We start from the raw sequence: 22,850 nt of genomic DNA on the forward strand, positions 1-22,850 counted from the left end.
CTTCCCAGCCAAGGTGTCCTGCTGATTTTTATGCACCACACGTGGGTGTGGGACCAGCAGCCCATCTGCCTCCACCCCTCCTACCAGTCTCGATGTGGCTGCTTCTTTAATTCCATAGTTGTAGGACTTCCATTCAGCTTGATTTCAGGCGGTTTTGAATAATGGTTGTTCTGTAGTTCAGTTGTAACTTTGATGTGGTTGTGGGAGGACGTGATACCACGTTTACCTTCGCTGCCATCTTGACCGGAAGTTCTCATCCATATCTGATTTAGATAAGACTCTGGACTTTGAAATTTAGAATGATGCTAGAATGAGTTCAGACTTTTGGGGCTGTTGGGATGAAATTAATATAATTGGTATGTGAGAAGGACATATATTTTGGGAGGCAGGGGTACAATGTTATGGACTGAATGTTTATGTCCCCCCAATTCCATATATTGAAGCCCTAACCCACAATGTGATGGTATTTAGAGATGGGAGCCTCTGAAAGATAATTAAGGTTAAATGATGTCATGAAGGTAGGGCCCCCATAATACGGTTAGTGGTCACACAAAAAGAGGAAGAGACCAGAGAGCACCCTCTTGTAGCCATGTGTGGACACAGCAAGAAGGCAGCTCTGCAAACCAGGAAGAGGGCTCTCACCAGGAACCAAACCTGCCAGCACAATGATTTTGGACTTCCCAGCCTCCAGAACGGTGAGAAATAAATGCCTGATAAGCCACTTGATCTACAGTATTTTGTTGTAAGTGCCCAAGCTGACTAAGATAGGTTGTTTGTGTCTTTTGTTGTTGAGTTATAAGAGTTCTTTTTTTTTTTAATCCTCACCTGAGGACATTTTTCCATTTTTTGTTCAGATAGAGTGGGAGGGAGAGAGAGAGAGAGAGAAACATCGATGTGAAAGGGACACATTGAATGGCTGCCACCCGCACGACCAACGACCAACCAGGGCCAGGGACAAACTGCAACTGCGGTTTGTGCCCTTAGCGGGAACCTAACCCGGGTCTCTCTGGACCACAGGCCGACGCTCTAACCACTGAACCAAACCGGCCAGGGCAAGTTTGGTTACATTTAAATGACCATCTAGAATTTATCAGAACTCTTTCTTGTGGTCAATTTAATAAAACCACTTAAAGGAGGCAACAGAAATGTTATTATATACTTCCTGGATGTCTCATAATTTTTTTTCTTTCAATGGCAGCAGGTACTGGTACTCTTATAACAAGATGCCCACTATTCCATGAGAAAGAGGAAAAAAAAGGGTCATTGTATTTGAAAGAACTGGGTACATTACTCAGTATATCCTTTGTATTTAATTTAGGAAGTGAAATATTAACCAGTCGTAGGAACTGCAACATCTATTAAAATGAATGACAGAGGTACAAAGCTGAAGGCTGAAATGTTCTTCAGTTGATATTTTCCTAAAAGGTAAGGAAAGTTTGCTTTTTTATTTTTATTATTATTTTTTAAATCCTCACCTGAGGACATTTTTGCATTTATCGTCAGATAGAGCGGGAGGGAGGAAGAGAGAGAGAGAGAGAACATCTATGTGAGAGAGACACATCAACTGGTTGCCACCCACACAACCCCAACCAGGGCTGGGGACAAACTGCAACCAAGGTACATGCCCTTAGCGGACACGAACCTAGGACTCTCTGGTCCATGGGCTGACGCTCTAACTGCTAAGCCAAATTGGCCAGTGCAAAGTTTGCTTTTTTATTACCCAAGATAGTTCTGGAGACTTGGGTCAAAACTGGGCTAATACTGGCCTTTCTGCATTTTTTAAAAAAGCAATCTACCATTTTATTTATTTATTTAGGCATAATCCACATACAAAATTATATTAGTTTTAGGTGTACAACATAACATAATCTACAATTTTAAATCTGAGTCAGTAAATGAATTCTTAAAGCAATCCTATTTTAAGAGACCAAATAAGCATTTTGGAAAACCAGGATAAGGTAATATGAAAAGACTGAAGAAAAATTAGAGAAAAAACATTAATTATAGAAATGCCACAGGGTATGGCCATAGATGTGAAATAAATCAGGCAGAGACAAATACCATATGATTTCACTTATATGTGGAATCTAAAGAGCAAAATAAACAAAATAGAAAACAGATACAGAGAACAGATGGATAGTTGACAGAGGGGAGATGGGGCTGGAAGGCTGGGTAAAAAGGTGAAGAGATGAAGATGTACAAATTGGTAATTATAGAACAGTCACAGAGATGTAAATTACAGCATAGGGAATATAGTCAATATTATGATAACTATGTATGGGGCCAGGTGGGTACTTGAAATACCGGGGGATCACTCTGTAAAGTACATGATTATCTAACCACTATGCTGTATATCTGAAACTAACACAGAATAATATTAAACATAAACTGTAATAGAAAAACAATAATAACAAAAATAAATGCTATAAGATATAATGAACAAACATACCTCCTGGGCTGTGACCGACATTCCTCCTCCCCACTGTCTGCCTCCTGAATAGACAGGAAAACAAGAAAAATAATTTACAATTAAAGTCTCATATCACAATATCAACAATGCAATTTTTACTAAACTTTACATGTAGGAATACCTTATTCATGCTGTGCACTTCAACTAAATTCTCTATAAAAAGTGACTTTAACCCAGGAGGTTGATATATATTAATAGAAGTTATTCCCAGAGGAAACTTCAACAATAGTCTACAAATTTCAATGATAACCAAGTGCTTAATAATTAAAGAATTACCTCCAAAAACCAGCTGAAGATGTTATATGATTATACATATATTGTTATATTATTGTTATACTACTTCGAAATTCAAAATGAGTGGGCATTCTGACTTCCACCAGCAAATCTCATCAAGATGACCTAGTAATGATTCTGATCACCAAAGAACAATCTAAACAATGAGCACCTCTTTCACAAAGTACTCATGATCAAATCACCATTCCATTAACATAATGGCTACTACTTATGGAGTACTTATAATGTGTCAGATACCTTGCTCAACACTTTGTCCTACTTATTCCTTAAAAACTCAGAATGTTGATAGTCCATATTTTTCACTGATTCTAACATACATAACTTAGGATAAATCAATGTGATAAAAAAATCACTGATCATAGTTTAATTGCAATATTTATTTTTTCTTAATGGCACATAAAATAATTGAAGGTGTTATAACTTATGGCAATTTAGACTCAATGAAGTATGAATATTTTACAAATAAAGAAACTGAAATTCATAAAGAGGAAAGAAATAAGTTGTCCAAGGAAACTCATATGGTGAAGCTAGACTTAAAACTGATAAAATACTGCCTTCTAACACATTGAAAAGCATATAATTTACCTATACTTAGCCTAGGTTAGGAATTATTATATGTCAAGATATTATACAGATCTTCATGGAGACAAGAATACTGACATGAAGAAAAAGAAAGAAAAGTGAAGGCAAACTCTTGGTGCATGGGATGATGTTCTACCAAAAGAGCCACACTGGCCAGGACTGAATCTTTTTTAGAATATCATTTAAATTTACTTATTGGTTCTACCTCTTTATAATATTTCTTATTCCATTAAAAAAGCATATATATCTATATTCTTAAACCACGTATTATTTAACTTAGATTGTTTTGGGGCTTTAATTGCATTATACTGTATGTAGTCTTCCCAATATACTTTTTAAAAACTAAATATTATACTAACAAGATTCATCCACTTATTACATATAGCTCTAGTTCACTAATTTTTACTAGGGTAAAAGATTGTATTACATGACTATATCAAAGTTTATCCCTTCTACATAGATAGATAGGATTGTTTCCAATTTCTGGTGACATCAGCCATGCTGTTATACACATTCTTGTACATATCCTTTGGTATACATGCACAAGAATGTCAACAGGACATATACCTAGGAGTGGAATTAGAAGGTCGAAGAGTCAACGAAGGTTCAAATTTACAATGTAGTACCAAATTATTTTCCAAAGTGACTGCTGATTTATATTCCCACCATGAAGGAGTGAGAGTGTAAATTAATATAAACCCTAGCAAACACTTGGAATCATCAGATGTTTCCATTTTTGCCAATATGTTAATCTCATTATGGTCTTAAGTTGCTTTGCCCTGATTACTAATAAGGTTGGGCATCCTATAACATGTTTATGGGTCATTAACTAGCTTCATACCATTCCCCTCATATCTAAATGAAGAGACCAAAAAAGTGATATTTAAAAAATAAGCAGATCAAAAGAGGGGTAATTCAAATCATTTACAGCTCTTTGGTGAATTTTTGTACTAATGAGAATTGTGATGTGAGTATATAGAAAAGTAAAAAGCAAAAACACCCTTGATACTTCCTTAGAGCACACAAATAGCCAAAACCAGTTACATCTACAAAGGTGAATAACATTTATTAAGCATCATTATGGGCCAAATAACTTTATATGTTATCATTTAATGTGCACCAAAACCCTATGGGACTTGCTCAAGGTCACAAAGACAATTTTGGGTATAGCAGGATTTGAACTCAAGTCTGTATTTCTGCTATTACCAACTGCCTCTAAACTAAGAATCTGACTTTGATACTTACATCCCAAGACAGTAGATAGGGAGGGAACTAAAGAAGGAGGCATATCTCTTTTCATGACTTATAATAAAATAACATACTTTTCATCTTTCTTCTATGACTTGTACAGTGCCAAAAGAACAGAAAATTCCTTTGGTACCTGAGTGGGTTGGGGGAAGCAAGTCAGAGAAGTGTTTCTAACATAAGATTCCCAAATGACATTTTTCTTTCTTTTTTATATTAATGTTACAATAGTTAGGCCAATGAATAATCTGCTTCCTCTTCATCTTACACTTAGAAAAACAAAAAACCAAAAACTCAGTATATTAAGGCATTATGGATCTTAAGGTAAAATGCATTTTAAAAAAATGAAAAAAATGTTCAATTATGTTTATTTCAATAGAACTCACTGCCAAAAATGCAGATACAACATTGCTTATTCAATAAGAGTAATTATCAGGTAAGATAGTTATTTTGAATAGTGGCATTTAAATAAATGGTGACTAAAGAGAGACTGTTTACCATTCTATTCTAATGAGTTCATACACCAGATATAACCACCTACTTTGTCAAGTAACATCACACACTGTTAGTAAAAATGCCAAATAGTTGACCTGCTCAAAACATTAGAAATTATCAGGAGAAACTGTAGAGATAGCTTAGTTTCTTCATAGTGAACAAAATAATTTCTGATCGGTAAGAAGAACTAATTAAATGATTAAATACATGTTGGTTGGTTTTTTAAAAATATTCCAGAGTCCCACTGTTAAATAGTCTTTATTTAAAAAGTATAATAATAATTATTATTTTTGTATTCCTCACCTGAGGATATATTTTTATTGATTTTAGAGAGAGTGGAAGGAAGAGCGAGCGAGAGAGAGAAACACTGATGTGAGAAACATCAATAGGTTGCCTCCCATATGCACCCTGACAGGATCAAACCCAAAACCTAGATATATGCCCCAACTGGGAATCAAACCTGCAAACTTTCTACGTATAGGATGATGCTCCAACCAACTGAGCCACACTGGCCAGGGCTAGATGAAATAATAAATATTGTCCAAGATATCATAACCAGAAAGTGGCAAAATTAAGAATAAACCTTAAGTTAATTTCAATATATCATGTATCCATTAAATTATTGGTCATATCCTTGGTTTGTCAATTAAGACGAGTGCTTAAATATGGGGTAGAGAGCGGTATCCATCATAATAAGACTGCCTCTGTGTCATTCTCTGGTTCTTCATACTTGAAAGTCTTTTCGTGACTGTTATCTCATTGGAATCACCCTGGGATGAATGGGGCACACGTATGATTAGACTTATTTCTTATTTTTTCAGCTGAAGAGACTACCTCATGGAAGTGAGATAATCTGCTCATAGTAACCTAAGAGTAAGCAGCAGAGTCAGGATTCTGTGTGGTGAGGTAGAACATAACTCTGCCAAAACAAGCTGCTCCTCTTGGATTAAAGGAATACTCCAGGTGCACTAATAGAGGTCTGATAATGAGGCCTTGTGTTTGAGTTATCTCCTTGTCTGGATCTGTTTCTTTCTGCTCAAGTGAAATTCATATCCCACTCTCTGAAAACCCCATACTTTGTCTATTTCCTACATTGCAGCCTGAGCCCTCAATATGGACATATGGCCTTATGCTCAGCCAGGACACAGTAATATAATATAACTGTACTATTTGCTTAAATTGAAATACTTATATTGACCTGGGCCCTGAGGCTAAGGCAACTAGATTCATTTCTTATGTAGGCCTCTTGGCTAAGGTGACTAAATGACTCCATTTTTATCATCAATGGACCTTCCTTGACATTTTTCCAATAATAGGTTAATTAACCCTAGAAGTAAAGGAATTTTGCCTAAGGTTATAGTTGCCCCACATGTTGGGAGGTATTTGCAGGTTTTCGAGTATGGGAAACTGCAAATCATGAGCCCAGTGAATAATGCTAATTTTGACTTCTGTAATTGCTGTCATGCCCACTATTGTACCAGTCCTGAGGGGAGGGGGGGGGCTATAAGGGGATGGGGCTCCTGTCTTTAAAATCTAACAAGCAAGAAGAATCGGGGCTGCCCTGGCCAGTCTGGCTCCGTGGTTAGAGTGTCGGCCTGCGGTCCAGAGAGACCCAGGTTCAGTTCCCACTAAGGGCGTGTACCTCGGTTGCAGTTTGTCCCCGGCCCTGGTTGGTCGTGCGGGTGGCAGCCACTCGATGTGTCCCTTTCACGTTGATGTTTCTCTCTCTCTCTCTCTCTCTTTCTCTCTCTCTCTCTTCCTCTTTCTCCTCTCCCTCCCTCCCACTCTATCTGAACAAAAAATGAAAAAATGTCCTTGGATGAGGATAAAAAAAAAAAAGAAAAAGAAAAAGAAAAAGAAAAAAGAAAATCGAGGCTGAGGATCTGGGGAAGCTGTATCCCCCCAGCCTGCCTGTGTAATGAAGTTCTACTTTACAATTCGAATGTGCGTCTCTGGTTATCTCGTTGACACATTACAACATTATACCAGATGGTAAATAGTGGCTGCCTAGAGCCCCACTGAATGTTTCATGATCCAACAACCAACAGGTTAATGCCTGGCACAGCAGAGGACTTCCAGGTCTTGCTTCTGCCTATTCTGATTGATTGATAACTATGCTATACTAGTTTCTCAAGATTTTGAGTATCACCTCCACCTATAGCAACATCTTTTTTTTTTTTTTTGGTATGTGCCCCTAGTGGGAACCAAACCCAGGACTCTCTGGTCCGCAAGCAGATGCTCCAACTGCTGAGCTAAACCAGCCAGGGCAGATTTCCTTCTTTTTTTTATAGCTAAGTATCATTCCATTGTATAAATGTACCACCACTTTTTTATCCACTCGTGTATTAATGAGCACTTGAGCTGCTTCCATATCTTGGCTATTGTAAATAACACTGCAATGAACGTAGGGGTGCATATATTCTTTCAAATTAATGTTTCAGGTTTCTTCAGATATATACCAAGAAGTGGAATCACTAGGTCATGAGGCAGTTCCGTTTTTAATTTTTTGAGGAACCTCCATACTGTTTTTCATAGTGGCTGAACCAATTTGCATTCCCACCAACAGTGCACGAGGGTTCCCTTTACTCCATATCCTCGCTAACACTTGTTGTTTGTTGATTTACTGAGGATAGCCATTCTGACAGGTATGAGGTGATATCTCATTTTGGCTTAAATTTGCATTTCCCTGATGATTAGTGACATTGAGCATCTTTTCATGTCTATTGGTCACCTGTATTTCTTCTTTGGCAATGTGTCTATTCACGTACTCTGCCCATTTTTTCCCCCAGAGGTAAAAGTGAGCCTTGAAAGAAATAGGCTCAGGAAACATGTTACAGAGTCAAAAGGAGGGCCTTTGGAGCTTAGGAGAGAGAGGCAAGAAAAATGTGCCAGGGGGAAGGGGGTGGGGGAAAGAGGAGATGGGGGGAGAGAGAGAGAGATGTCTGCCCATTTTAAAAATTGTATTGTTTGCTTGGTGTTGAATTGTATGTCTTTATCAATTTTGGATATTAATCTCTTACTGAATGTATCATTGGTAAATATCTTCTTCAATTCAGTAGGTTGTCTTTTGTTTTGTTGTTCCCTTTGCTGTAAAAAACTTTTTAGTTTAATGTAGTCCCATTTATTTTTCCGTTTGTTTCCCTTGCCCGAGGAGATATATAAGAAAAAATACTGCTAAGAGAAATGTCTAAGGTTTTATTGCCTATGTTTTCTTCTAGGAGTTTTATGGTTTCAAGTCTTACATTTGAGTCTTTAATCTATTTCTAGTTGAATCTTGTATATGGTGTAAGAAGACCATCTAGTTTCAGTTTTTGCATATATATGTCCAATTTTCCCAACACCATTTATTGAATAGACTGTCTTTACCCCATTGTATGTTCTTGCCTCCTTTGTCATATATTAATTGACCCATATTAACGTGGGTTTATTTCTGGACTCTCTATGTTGTTCCATTGATCTATATCTGTTTCTCTGCTAGTGCCATGCTGCTTTGGTTACTATGGCCTTGTAGTATAGTTTGATATCAGGTAGCATGATACCTCCAACTTTGTTCTTTCTCAAGATTGCTGTGGCTCTTCAGGGTCTTTTGTGGTTCCATTTAAATTTTTGAATTATTTATTCTAGTTCTGTGAAATACACCATTGGTATTTTGATAGGAATTGTGTTGAATCTGCAGATTGCTTTAGGTTATATGGACATATTAATGATGTTAATTCTTCCAATCCATGAGCATGGTATCTTCTTCAATTTCTTCAGTATCTTATAATTTTCTGAGTTCAGATCTTTTATCTCCTTGGTTAAATTTATTCCTAGGTATTTTTTTTTGAGGCAACCATAAATGGGATTGTTTTCTTAGTTTTCCTTTTTGACAGTTCATTATTGGTGTATAAAAATGCAACTGATTTCTGAATATTTATTTTGTATCCTACTACTTTACTGAATTCATTTATTAGTTCTAGTAGTTTGTTGGTGGATCTTTTGGGCTCTCTATATACAGTATCATATCATCTGCAAATAATGACAGTTTCACTTCTTCCTTTCCAATTTGGATACCTTTTATTTCTTCTTGTCTTATTGCTGTGGCTAGGACTTCCAGTACTATGTTGAATAAGAGTGGTGAAAATGGACATCCCTCTCTTGTTTCTGATCTTAAGGGAAGGACTTTTATTTTTTTCCCCATTGAGTATGAGGTCAGCTGTGGGTTTGTCATATTTGGCCTTTATTATGTTGAGATATATTACCTCTATTCCCACTTTGCTGAGAGTTTTTAGTATAAATGAGTGATGGATTTTATCAAACACTTTTTCTGCATCTATTAGTATGATATTATTTTCATTCTTCATTTTGTTTATGTGGTATATTATATTAATTGATTTGTGGATATTGTACCACATTTGCATCCTAGGAACAAATGCCACTTGATCATGGCATATGATCTTTTTAATGTATAGCTGGATTCGATTTGCTTATAATTTGTTGAGGATTTTTGTATCTATGTTCATTAGGAATATTGGCCTATAATTATTTTCACTTTAGTGTCTTCTTCTGGTTTTGGAATTAGGATAATGCTGGCCGCGTAAAATAAACTTGGGAGTTTTCTTTCCTCTTGAATTTATTTTTTGAGTGTGTGTGAGGTAGTCAGAGGATAGGTGTTAGTCCTTCTTTAAATGTTTGGTAAAATTCACCTGTGTGAAGCCATCTAGTCCAGGACTTTTGTTTGTTGGAAGTTTTTTTTATTATTCCATCAATTTTGTTAATTCAAATCAGTCTGTTCAAATTTCTTTTTCTTCTTCTTCTTTTTTTTTTTTTATCCTCACTCGAGGATATTTTTCCATTTTTTGTACAGATAGAGTGGGAGGGAGAGGAAGGGAGAGAGAGTGAGAAACATCGACGTGAAGGGACACATCGAGTGGCTGCCACGCGCACGACCAACCAGGGCCGGGGACAAACTGCAACCGAGGTACGTGCCCTTAGCGGGAACCGAACCCGTGTCTCTCCGGACCGCAGGCTGACGCTCTAACTGCTGAGCCAAACTGGCCAGGACTCTTTTTCTTCTTGATTCAGTTTTAGAAGACTGTATGTTTCTAGAAATTTATCCATTTTTTCCAGAATGTCCAATATATTGGCATGTAGTTGTTTGTAATTATTTTTATAATCTGTTTTGTATCTTTGGTGTCAGTTGTTGCTTCTTCTCTTCCATTTCTGATTTTATTTATTTGAGTCATCTTTTTTTCTGTGAATCTGGTTAAAGATTTATCAATCTTGTTTATTTTACAAAAAAAAAAACAAAACTCAGCTCTTGGTTTCATTGATCTTTTGTAATTTTTTTTCTTTATTGATGATGAGAGAGAACATCGACTGGCAACCTCCTGCATGCCCCACACTGGGGACTTGGCCCACAACCTGGGCATATGCCCTGACCAGGAATTGAACTGGTGACCTCTTGGTGCATGGGTCGATGCTCAACCACTGAGCCACACCAGCCAGGTGATCTTTTGTATTTTTTTAAAGACTCTCTTTTATCTACTTTCACTCTAATTTTCATTATTTCCTTCATTCTACTCAATTTAGGCTTTATTAGTTGTTCTTTTCGAGGGCCTTTAGTTACAAGGTTAGATTGTTTGAGATTTTTCTTGTTGCTTGAGATAGGCCTGTAATGCTATGAATTTTCTTCTTAGGACGGCTTTTGCTGTGTCCCATAGATTTTGGGATGCTGTCTTTTCATATTCATTTATCTCAAGGTATCTTTTGATTTCTTTTTTCTCATTGTGAACCCCTTCATTGTTTAGTAACACGTTATTTAGCCTCCATGTGTTTGCATGTTTTCAGTTTTTCTTGTAATTATTATCTAGTTTCATACCATTGTGATTGGTGAAGATGCTTGATATGACTTCAGTCTTCTTAATTTTACTGAATCTTGTTTTGTGTTCTAACATGTGGTATCCTAGAGAATATTCCGCATGCATTTAAAAATAAAAAAGTATATTCTGCTGCTTTAAAAGAGTATATTAAAATGCTCTGAAGATATCAATTAAATCCATCTACTCTAGTGTGTTATTTAAGATCACTGTTTCCTTGGTGATTTTCTGTTTGAAAGATCTATCCATTTGATGTCAGTGGGGTGTTAAAATACCCTACTATGATTTATTGCTGTTGATCTCCCCCTTTATGTCTATCAAGATTTGGTTTATATATGCTCTTATGCTGGGTGCATAAATGTTTACAAGGGCTTTATCCTTTTGTTGGATTGATCCCTTTATAATTTATGTAATGCCCTTGTCTCTTATTATAGCCTTTGTTTAAAGTCTACTTTGTCTGACATATATTGCTACCCCAGCTTTTTTACATTTCCATTTGCATGAACTGTTTTTTAAAATATGTTTTTATTGTTTGTTTGTTTTTTAGAGAGAGAGGAAGGGAAAGAGAGATAGAAACACTAATATGAGAGAGAAACATTGATCAGCTGTCTCCTTCACATCCCTACTGGGGATTGAGCCCCCAACCTGGGCATCCAGTCAGGACCTCTCAGTCCATGGAACAATGCTCAATCCACTGAACCATACTGGCTGGGTTGCATGAACTATTCATTTTTTTCATTCCTTTACTTTCAATCTGTGTGTCTTTTCATTTGAAGTGAGTCTCTTATAGACAGCATATGTAAGGGTCTTGTTTTGTTATCCATTCAGTCTCCATATGTTTTTTGATTGGAGCATTTAATCTATTTGAATTTAAAGTACTTGTTCATAGATATGTTTTTTTCATTTTATTACTCAGATTTTTTCTTTTTCTTACAGAAGACCCTTTAACATTTCTTGTAATACTGTTTTGGTGGTGATGAACTCCTTTGGTTTTTTTCTTGTCTGGGAAGCTCTTCATCTGTCCTTCAATTCTAAGTGATAGCTTTACAGGTCCTTGCTTTTTATTACCTTCAATATATTTTGCCAATCCCTTCTGGCCTGCAAAGTTTCTGTTGAGAAATCAGCTGACAGTCTAATGGGAGCTCCCTTGTAGGTAACTAACTGCTTTTCTCTTGCTACTTCTAACATTCTCTTTGTCTTTAACTTTTGCCATTTTAATTATGATGTGTGTTGGTGTGGGCCTCTTTGGGTTCATCTTGTTTGGGACTCTCTGCACTTCTTGGACTTGTGTGTCTTTTATATTCACCAGGTTAGAAAAGTTTTCAGTCATTATTTTTTCAAATAGGTTCTCTCTCTCTCTCTTTTTTTGTTCCTCACCCGAGGACATTTTCCATTTTTTGTTCAGATAGAGTGGGAGGGAGAGAGAGGAAAAGAGAGAGATATCGATGTGAAAGGGACACATCAAGTAGTTGCCATCTGCAGGACCCATCCAGGGCTGGGGACAAACTGCAACCGAGGTACATGCCCTTAGCGGGAACTGAACCCAGGTCTCTCTGGACTGCAGGCTGACGCTCTAACCACTGAGCAAAATCGTCCAGGGCTCAAATAGGTTCTCAATCTCTTCTCTTCTGTGTTCTTCTGATATTCTTCTGATACGGATGTTGTTATACTTGATGTTGTCCCAGAGATCCCTTAAATGATCCGCGTTTTTAAAATTCTTTTTCCTTTTTGCTGCTCTGATTGGATGTTTTCTGCTGCCTTGTGTTCCATATCACTGATTCAATCTTCTGCTTCACTTAACCTGTTGTGAATTCCTTCTAATAGACTCTTCATTTCAGATATTGTATTCTTAATTTATGACTGATTTTTCTTTATGGTTTCTATGTTCATTTTTATGTTTACTGTCTCTTTGTTTAAGTTCTCACTGAGTTCATTCATTCTTCCCTGAAGTTCCTTGAACATCTTTATAACCATTTTTTAAACTCTGCATTTGGAAGATTGCTCGCCTCCATATCAATTAGGCTTTTTTCTAGAGATTTCGCCTATTCTTTCCTATAGGGTATATTTCTTTGTCCCCCCCATTTTGGCTGCCTCTCTGTAACTGTTTCTGTGTATTATGTAGATCTGCTATGCCTTCCAGTCTTGGTATGGTGGCTTTATATAGGTGTCTTGTGGGGCTCAGTGGCACAGTCTCCCTCATCATGTGAACTAAGTGCTCCATGAATGCCCCTTGTGTGGGTTATGTGAACCTTCCTGTTGTAGTTGAGTCCTGAATGCTATTGGCTCATCTGTGGGTAAGGTTGACCCTTGGTCTGGCTAAATATAAGGATCAACCCCACGAAGTGGAATTTGCCTCAGCAGGGTCTGGTGCCTGCAGAAATCTCCCTTTGGGTGTGCCACTTGTGGATCTAACTGGGTCGTGCTCTGAATTCTAGCTTTGGGAATGTTGATTTTGGAGCCTCTTACAAGGGACTCCAGTGCAGGTCAATGTCAGGCACTTCTATGACCACCCTAGACTATTTGGAGCTACAAAGTGATCCATAGTTTGTGGCTGCCTCTGCTGGGCCTGGGTGTGTGTAGGAGGGGCCAAGCTGCACACCAAGGCTAGCTTCCATTAGCAACATGCTGGGAGGAGGTCAGAAAAAGGCTCAAGGCACCTGAGATCCACCTCTGCTTGCCAACTGCTTGTTGGGCTCACTCATTGAAAGAGCTTCTGGCAGCATGCAAGTTTTGTGAGGTAAATTCTCAGTGAGTCACCTTGCAGTGGTGAGTAGTGTTCACCTGGTTAATACAGATTCAACTCAGTGATAATACTGGTACCAAGGCCACTCAGCAAAGGTGTCAGGGTACACCAAGGCCAAATGCCACCCACTGGGTACCCATGGACCTTTGTGGTAAAGTGGAGTCTCAGGGAGTCGTCAGGGTAAGGCCAACAGAGTTCACACAGGAATGGTGTCGCTGGTCGAGTATGTGAGGGGAAAATGACCCCTGCCCTAGAACCATACAACTCAGTCTCTCCCTCCTTGAGAGACTAACAAAAGAGTGGTACTGCAGGCCTAAGCTGGCCACAGTCAGCAGATTTCTCTGCAGGGCATGAGCTCAGCAGGATGGGGCCACCTCGGAGTTGGGAGGGTGGGGCTAGTGAATCTCCCATGGATGAGGAGCTGCCTGCCAGTCAGGCATGTCGGGAGGAGAGGGAATGGCCCCTACTCCAGAGACACACAATTAAGTCTCTGACACCCTAAGTTCACCCAGTGTTATGTGGCTCTGGTGCTCTAGGCTGGGGAAATCAATGTGATGTTGAGATCCCACTCTCCTCATGGGAACCTTTGCAGCTGAGATATCCCTCCAGATTCTCAGCAAATGCACATAGGTGCAGGGCCAGCCCTTTTAGTGCCTCCACTCTTCCTATCAGTCTCCATATGGATTCTTCTGTAAATCCTTAGTTATAAGACTTCTTTTTTTTTTTTTGTAACCAGGTTTTTATTTTTATTTTTTTATCCTCACCTGAGGACATTTTTCCATTTTTTGTTCAGATAGAGCAGGAGGGAGAGAGAGGAAGAGAGAGAGAGAGAAACATTGATGTGAAGGGACACATTGAATGGCTGCCACTCGCACGACCAACCAAAGCCGGGGACAAACTGCAACCGAGGTACGTGCCCTTAGCGGGAACCGAACCCGGGTCTCTCTGTACTGCAGGCCGACGCTCCAACCGCTGAGCCAAACCGGCCAGGGCAATTTTTTTTTTTTTTAATCCTCACCTGAGGACATTTTTCGATATTTTGTTCAGATAGAGTGGGAGGGAGAGAGAGAGAGAGAAACATCGACGTGAAAGGGACACATCGAGTGGCTGCCACCCGCACGACCCAACCAGGGCCGGGGACAAACTGTAACCGAGATACATGCCCTTAGCGGGAACCGAACCCGGGTCTCTCCAGACTGCAGGCTGATGCTCTAACCGCTGAGCCAAACCGGCCAGGGCATTAAGTTATAAGACTTCTGTTCATCTAGTCTTCAGTTGGTCATTCAGGATGATTTCTATAATTTAGTTGTAATTCCAGTTTGGACCCGGGAGGAGGTGATGCAACTTACATCTATCTACTCCACTGCCATCTTAGATCTTTGATATCTTTAAATGTCAAATAAATAATCAACATATTAGTTGAGATCTACTAGAGTTCATAGGGAACACAAAAAAAATGTGAGACAGTACCATACTCAAGTTTATCTGTCAGAAGAGATAAGGCTGTTATATTTGAAAAACTGATCCAACAAGCCCAGTGTAAATGTATGGCACAGGAAATACATTTCATAGGAGTTCAGAAGAGAGCTATCACTATGAGTACAGTGTTCACAGGAACAAATCAGCTTTGAGTCTGATCTGAAAGGAAGAGAAAGATCTGAAGAGGCACAGAGACTGACAGGGCATTTGAGACATAAGCAAAAGGAAAGAATAGCAGGAATATGTTGGATACATTGGGGTGGCTGTGGGCTGCAAAGATAAGCTGCTGTGACCTGACCCTATGGGGAAGCCAGGGAAGGTATTTATTGGCATCTTAGAAGATGGAATAAAATTACAAGTATGTTTTTGGTGGCAATAACACATTCTTTAAGGAAACAGCAGCTTAAACTTGGAAAGCCAATCAAGAAAAATTAGGTACTTTTTCTAAAGCCAGAAGACACTGGTTAATCATAGATATCCACTAGAGGGCAGACAAGTCCAAGTTCACACTGTGGTTGAACTGGAGAAACTGTAACCACAGAAAATCTGAAAACATATGTTGTTTCAAGATCCTTTTCAGTGCCTTTAACCTTGGGCAGAGCCCTAAATTAGCAGATGAATATTTCATAGAATAGCTTTCTGTGGTACAAAATGATTCTTAATTACAAAATGGAGCAGTGGAAAAGTTATATTTTAGGCATCTGGCTTTGCTGACAGGCACAGTGCTTATACATGGCAAGCATACCTGGAATACCAACAGCAACAATCATCACTGTCTACCTTACCTCAATCTTCCCCACACATCTCAGACACATTCTAACCACAACACAAGCCAACGCCTCACAATGTGTATACTATCTGGACCATGATTTCAGTCTAGGCTCTTGTTTCTGTCAACTGGGGAAACACTAGTTTTAAGAACTCATACCCCTTTAAATCAGAGTGAGGTGAGGCTACTAGGCAGAGGTTCTTATTTGTGCAATTTCCTCAGCAGGCCAAGGAGCTGCCAGATGTGGGTGTTGGTGGGAGTCCTCAAGTCTCAATAACTAGGACACATCATGAATATTAACATCTAGAGTTGAGAATTCCACCAGACTTTTTAGGTGCTAAGGCTAGATTTTGCAAAGTACCATAAGTACTTCTTTGTTTTGATCTCTTGCAAAATGTCAGTAAAGGTTCAAGGACAATCCTATTTAGTAGGCTGATTTTCTGTCATTAGCTGAAAGTAGTTTTCTTCCATTCTTGATCAATGCTAGTATCACAGGCATTTTCTTTCTCCTTGGAAAATGACAACATTTAGTTTCAGATATTGCCCTAGCTGGTTTTGCTCAGCGGTTAGAGCCTCGGCCTGCGGTCTGGAGAGACCTAGGTTCGGTTCCCGCTAAGGGCATGTACCTCGGTTGCAGTTTGTCCCCGTCCCTGGTTGGGTCGTGTGGGTGGCAGCCACTTGGTGTGTCCCTTTCATGTCGATGTTTCTCTCTCTCTCTCTTCCTCTCTCTCCCTCCCGCTATATCTGAACAAAAAATGGAAAAATGTCCTCGGGTGAGGATAAAAAAATAAAAATAAATAGTTTCAGATATTAGATATTTCAACTGCAGGTGAATTCTGCTATACTGAAATTCTTGTATCATCTCCAACAACCAGGCCATCTTGTCTCTTAGACTTTGCTCTGTTGTTCCCTCTGTCTAGAATAAACATTCTCTTCTTTGCTTATCTACTTCTGCTCATCCTTCAGATTGTAGCTTAGGGTGTCCCTTTCTTTTTCTTTTCTTTTTTAAAAGAAAAGTTTTGATATTTTACGGAGAGAGAGAGAGAAACATCAATGTGAGAGAGAAACATAGATTGCTGCCTCCTGCATGCCCTTCTACTGGGGATTAAGCCCACAACCCAGGCATGTGCCCTGACCAGGAATTGAACCAGGACCTCTCAGTCCATTGGACAGTGTTCAATCCACTGAGCCACAGAGGCCGAGCAGGGTGTCCCTTTCTTTAGAGGCCTTCCTTGATGCCTCTAAAACTGAGTTCCATGCTTTTTTCCAAGTACAACCATACATTTATCTAGTGGAGAAATTCTCACACTGCCTGTTTACTTTTTGGCCTCCAAATTATAAGCTGGAAGGCAGGAACTGTATCTCAATCACTGCAACATCCCAGCATTCAACAATGCTTAATAAATACTTATTGAATGAATGCTAACATAAGAGAGAGGTCAATATAGTGAGACAGATCCTAACCAAGGTGTTCCATTTTCTATAATGCAGATTAAGTCTTCAAGCATTATTTACTCTATATAATTTAAATGCAAAAATGTAGTAATAATTCCTAGCACAAGAATATGCATAACCATACATATCACACATTTTAACATGGTCAATCATTTTAGAGAGCACAACAGAATTCTGACTAAAAACAAAGATGAATGAAGCAACAGTGTCAATAATAGTCACAAATTAGTGAACTAAACCATCACTCTCTTCTTTTAGGAGTGGGTTCTATTTACTACTTTATTTTAGATAGTTCATGTCTAGCAATCTTTTTCTTTATAGTTTTTCCTTTTTCACTTGAATATTTAAATAAGTTTCCTAAAAAGTTAGCTCACTAATTTATTTATGGCTTATTGTGGTATATGGCAGGTGGTTACATGAATAAATGACACTCCCTTTCCTCCCTCTCTGAACAGCAGCTCCTAAACTCCTGCTATAGCCATGTGAACTCAGTTCAAGCTCACAACTTTTTCCTTCCTATTCGATGTTCTTATTCTCTAGAGCTGTGCTTTTATTTTTTTAAATTTATCTTTATTGTTAAATGTATGTTCCTCATTCTTTCCCTACTGACCCCCTCCTCCCCACTCCCACCCCCTCCTGCCTTTCCCCAAACTGTTGTCTGTGTCCATTAGTTATGCATATATACATATAAGTTCTTTGGTTTATCTCTTCCCATCCTCCACCCCCTTCCCTTGAGGTTTGTCAGTCTAACAACCAATGTGTACTTCCTAATCCCTTCAACCATTCCCCCACCCTCCCTCCCATCTGGCAACCAACAAAATGTTCTCTGTATCTATGAGAATACTTCTATTCTGCGTGTTCATTCTGTTTGTAGATTCAATTGTCAATAGATATGTATTCATTGCCATTTTGTTTGTTCATATTTTTTATCTTTTTCTTCAAGAAGACCCTGCATCATTTCATATAATAATGGTTTGGTGGTGATGAACTCCTTTAACTTTGTCTTGTCTGGGACACTCTTTATATGGCCATAGATTATAAATAACGGCTTTCTGGATAGAGTAATCTTAGTTGTAGGTTCTTGTTTTTCATCACTCTGAATATTTCTTGCTACTCCCTTCTGGCCTGCAAAATTTTTTTTGAGAAATCAGCTGACAGTCTTATGGGAACTAACTGCTTTTCTCTTGCTGCTTTTAAGATTTTCTCTTTGTCTTGAACCTTTTGCATTTTGATGATGATGTGTCTTGGTGTGGGTCTCTTGGGGTTCATCTTGTTTGGGACTCTCTGTGCTTCCTGGACTTGTATGTCTGTTTCCTTCACCAAGTTAGGGAAGTTTTCTGCCATTATTGTTTCAAATAGGTTTTCGATTTCTTGTTCTCTCTCTTCTCCTTCTGGCACCCCCAAGATGCGAATATTGGTATGCTTGAAGTTGTCCCAGAGGCTCCTTACACGATCCTCATTTTTTTGTATTCTTTTTTCTTTTTGCTGTTCTGATTGGGTGTTTTTTGCTACCTTATATTCCAAATCAATGTTTTGCTTCTTGGCTTTACCTACTCTACTGTTGAGTCTGTGTAAATTATTCTTTATTTCAGTTAGTGCCTCCTTCATTTCTGACTCTGCCTCCTTCATTTCTGACTGCTCCTTTTTTATGCTCTTGAGGCCCTCACTAAGTTCACTGAGGTTCCAACTAAGTTCATTGAGCACCCTTATAAGTAGTGTTTTGAATTCAGCATCTGATAGGTTGCTTGTCTCCATTTCACTTAGTTCTTTTCCTGGGTTTTATTCTGTTCTTTCATTTGGGACCTGTTACTTTGTCTCCTCATTTTGGCTGTCTCCCTGTGTTTGCTTCTGTGTATTACTTAACGAGAGGTATGGGGCTAGCTGAGACCAGATGCTGCTTATTTGAAGGAATTTAGGAAAACCTGAAGCAGGATCCAAGACAGGCCAATCCTATGGTAAAGCAACTGGCAACAGCTTGGGTGGGCCTGAAAGTTGGGTGGGGCGGGGCCTCAGGGAATCACCAGAGTAGGGCAAACAGTGTGAGCCAAGTTGCTGGAGTCCCAGATATGGCAGCTGTCTGCTGCTTCAGGGCAGGGCTCACCAAAGGAACAAAGGCCTCTGACAGCACGTCTGTCCAGGAGAAAGCCCCCTCTCCAGGCCTCGCTCCAATGCCAAACAATTTAGTTCTTCCCCATATGTCTCTGGTGCCTTTCAAGCTGCCTCCCCCACGCTGGAACCTGGAGGGTGTGAGTCCGAGTGCACGGGCCCTTTAAGAGGAGCTGCCTGGGGCTCCAGCAGCCTCAGCCTCCTTCAGCCTCAGTTCCCTCTGGTGTTTCCAGGTATAAGTTATGGGGATTTCTCTTCCTGGCACTGGAACCCTGAGCTAGGAAACTGGTGTGGGATGGGGACCCCTCAGTCCTCAGGGAGGACCTTCACAGCTGAGGTATCCTAATTTTTTTCAGCCACATGTGGGTGTGGGACCAGCCTGTTGAGCCTCTGCCCCCTCCTACCAGTCTCCATGTGGCTGATGCTTTAATTTCATAATTGTAGGACTTCCATTTAGCTTAATTTCAGGGGGGTTTTTTATTTTATTTTTATTTTTTTTATCCTCACCTAAAGACATTTTTGCATTTATCTTCAGACAGAGTGGGAGGGAGAAAGGGAGGAAGAGAGAGAGAGAAACATTGATGTGAGAGAGACACATCAACAGGTTGCCATCCACACAACCCCAACCGGGGCAGGGACAAATTGCAACCAAGGTACTTGCCCTTAGTGGAAACCGAACCCAGGACTCTCTGGTCCTTGGGCCGAAGCTCTAACCGCTGGGCCAAACTGGCCAGGGCGATTTCAGGCGGTTTTGAATGATGGTTGTTCTGTAGTTTAGTTGTAACTTTGTGTGATTGTGGGAGGCAAGATACTGCATTTACCTACGCCGCCATCTTGACCGGAAGTCTAGAGCCGTGCTTTTTAAACTGGGATACAAGTACCCCAAGGTCATGGCTCAGTGTGGCAGAAATTAGTGAAACCAGAGAATGAATATAAAGCATATTCCCAGAGCATCAATTTTACCTGATGGAAAGTAATATTTTTATAGTAACAGGGATACAGATACATAAATATTTGCATGAAGTTTAAAGTAAACCATAAGAGCTTGGCCAGTGTGGCTCAGTGGATTGAGCGGTGTCCCACGCACCAAGAGGTTGATGGTTCGATTCCCAGTGAGGGCACATGCCCAGGTTTCAGGCTTTATCCCCAGTACGGGGTGTGCAGCTGATCGACAATTGATGCTTCTCTTTCACATCGTCGTTTCTATCTCTCTCCCTTTCACTTCCTCTCTCTAAAAAATCAATAAAAACATATTTAGAAATAAAAGCAGAGATTAATGAAGAATAAAATTTAGACCTGGATTTAAATAAATAAATAATAAAGTAAACCATAAGAATTCAAACAAATTTCCGTCTTATAATAGACTTTTTTTTTTTTTAATTTTGTTTTTTTATCCTCACCCGAGGACATTTTTCCATTTTTTGTTCAGGTAGAGTGGGAGGGAGAGAGAGGAACAGAGAGAGAGAGAAACATCGATGTGAAAGGAACACATCGAGTGGCTGCCACCCGCACAACCGACCAGGGCCGGGGACAAACTGCAACCGAAGTACGTGCCCTTAGCGGGAACCGAACCCGGGTCTCTCAGGACCGCAGGCCGACGCTCCAACCGTTGAACCAAACCGGCCAGGGCTTATAATAGACTTTTTAAAACACTATATACCCAGACTTCCAGGGGTTCCCTATTTACTCTCCTCTGCTGTGAGAGGAAAGTTTGGTGGAATGATTTGAAGAGCACTGCAGAGGGCTGTTGTATGTAACTTTAAAGTTAAGGCCGTGCCTAATACTGAACAATTAAGATACAAGTTAAAATCTGGGGGGTATAACAGATTAACACGTACGAAGAGAAGATCAAATGCTTACAACTATCTAATTCCTTGATCTACCTATAAAAATACAGGCATGTCATTTAACTTTATTTGGCTTCCATAAACAAAAGACTGAAAAACAAGGGTAAAATAGTTGATTCAGCACTTCAAACTAATAAACAAACCCAAACTTTCCAAGCTTATTTGAAGTGAAACACAGATACTGAAATGAAAGAAAAATATGAAGTTATAAATCAGAATGTTATTTAATTACAAATATAAGTTACACCTAGCCAGTGACTGATCCCTGCTAACTCAATGAACACCATAATGAGACCAAATGTTAATAGTCTTCCACAGTTAAAACACTTCTTGCTTATTTTTTAATGGAAATAAATGAGACAAAAAAATTAATTGGCAACTTAAGGCAGGAAGACTTTAATTACACTCACAGTCTCTGTTAACCCTGAAAACACACCAGTTTTAATATAATAAGACAGCACCTCCCCCACAAATATAAGTCTAACTAGAACTCCATGAATACAAAATACTGTTTAAGAGAAAGGCAAAATCTTGAGAGAGAAGCACTCAGTCATCTGAATTTCACCTTCAATTTGTTGAAAATCAGCATCATGTATTGTCAATTTATAGACTAGCCAACCCCCTCAGAAGCTCTACAACTACTCACTCTTTTAAGTATCCATTGTTTTTCATTAACGATTTACATGTCTCCCCACTTTTTTCCTCCAGTCTCAATTTTACTTCCATAAGGCCCCCACCTACATTTCCCTTCCATTTTGCACAAATCTAAAGAAGTTCTCTCCTTGATTTTCTTTGAAATTTTATATCTTGAGATAACTTTAGAAAATATTTATGCTCCAAACTCTGAAAAAATATTATTGATGCATCTCTCCCTGCCTCCTCCTCACCAATTAACAGTCTAGGACAGAAGAAACTGTTATAACCAACTTTTTAATGCAATCCTTTTCTTCAGCTACCCCTCAAGGAGTTCAGAATATACCTCATCAATGATGCTTAGGCTCATTAGAATTCTGACAATCAAGACAAATAACTACAGAAAGCCTATGATAAAATAGTCAGATTATTTTGCTAATTATCCTTTATTATCTATTAAGAATACCTTCTTTGATCTAGATTTCCCCCCTCAAACTGAATAGAACTGGGGAGGAAAAAGGGAGAAAAAAGGTAAACAAAAGGCAAGATAGGTATACCCAATTTACGGATTCTAAAATAAATGAGCTTAACTTTAAAAACATCCATCCTCATTGTTATTAGTTAAATGTTTCTGCTTGAGAAACTAGTACAATCTCAATATGGAGTTATTTGTATGCATAAATTCAAAGAACCAATAAAGGTTACCATCAATTCCATAAAAATGCAATTCTTAGAAGAAAAGGTAGATATAAAAAGGCATTCCCCAAACAACATCCTAGTCAGCAAACACCTTTGAGCAACTACCAGAAAATATTTATTACTTGCCTAATTTCCTACATAACTTTCCTGATAAACAATGCCTTTAATATCTCAT

The 22,850-nt window shown here is 38.9% G+C and overlaps 1 protein-coding gene across 4 annotated transcripts in view; it reads right to left on the reverse strand.

Annotated features, from left to right (window-relative positions):
* SSH2 (slingshot protein phosphatase 2) overlaps positions 1-22,850 on the reverse strand; it is a 298,822-nt gene that overhangs the window by 162,296 nt on the left and 113,676 nt on the right. For all 4 annotated transcript variants that reach the window (XM_036269085.1, XM_036269088.1, XM_036269089.1 and 1 more), the window contains one exon: positions 2,450-2,493. In XM_036269085.1, coding sequence (XP_036124978.1) covers positions 2,450-2,493 — 44 coding nt within the window. The remainder of the gene's footprint in view (positions 1-2,449; positions 2,494-22,850) is intronic.

This window comes from Molossus molossus, unplaced genomic scaffold (genome assembly GCF_014108415.1).
Source record: "Molossus molossus isolate mMolMol1 unplaced genomic scaffold, mMolMol1.p scaffold_m16_p_19, whole genome shotgun sequence".
Taxonomy (NCBI): Eukaryota; Metazoa; Chordata; class Mammalia; order Chiroptera; family Molossidae; genus Molossus; species Molossus molossus.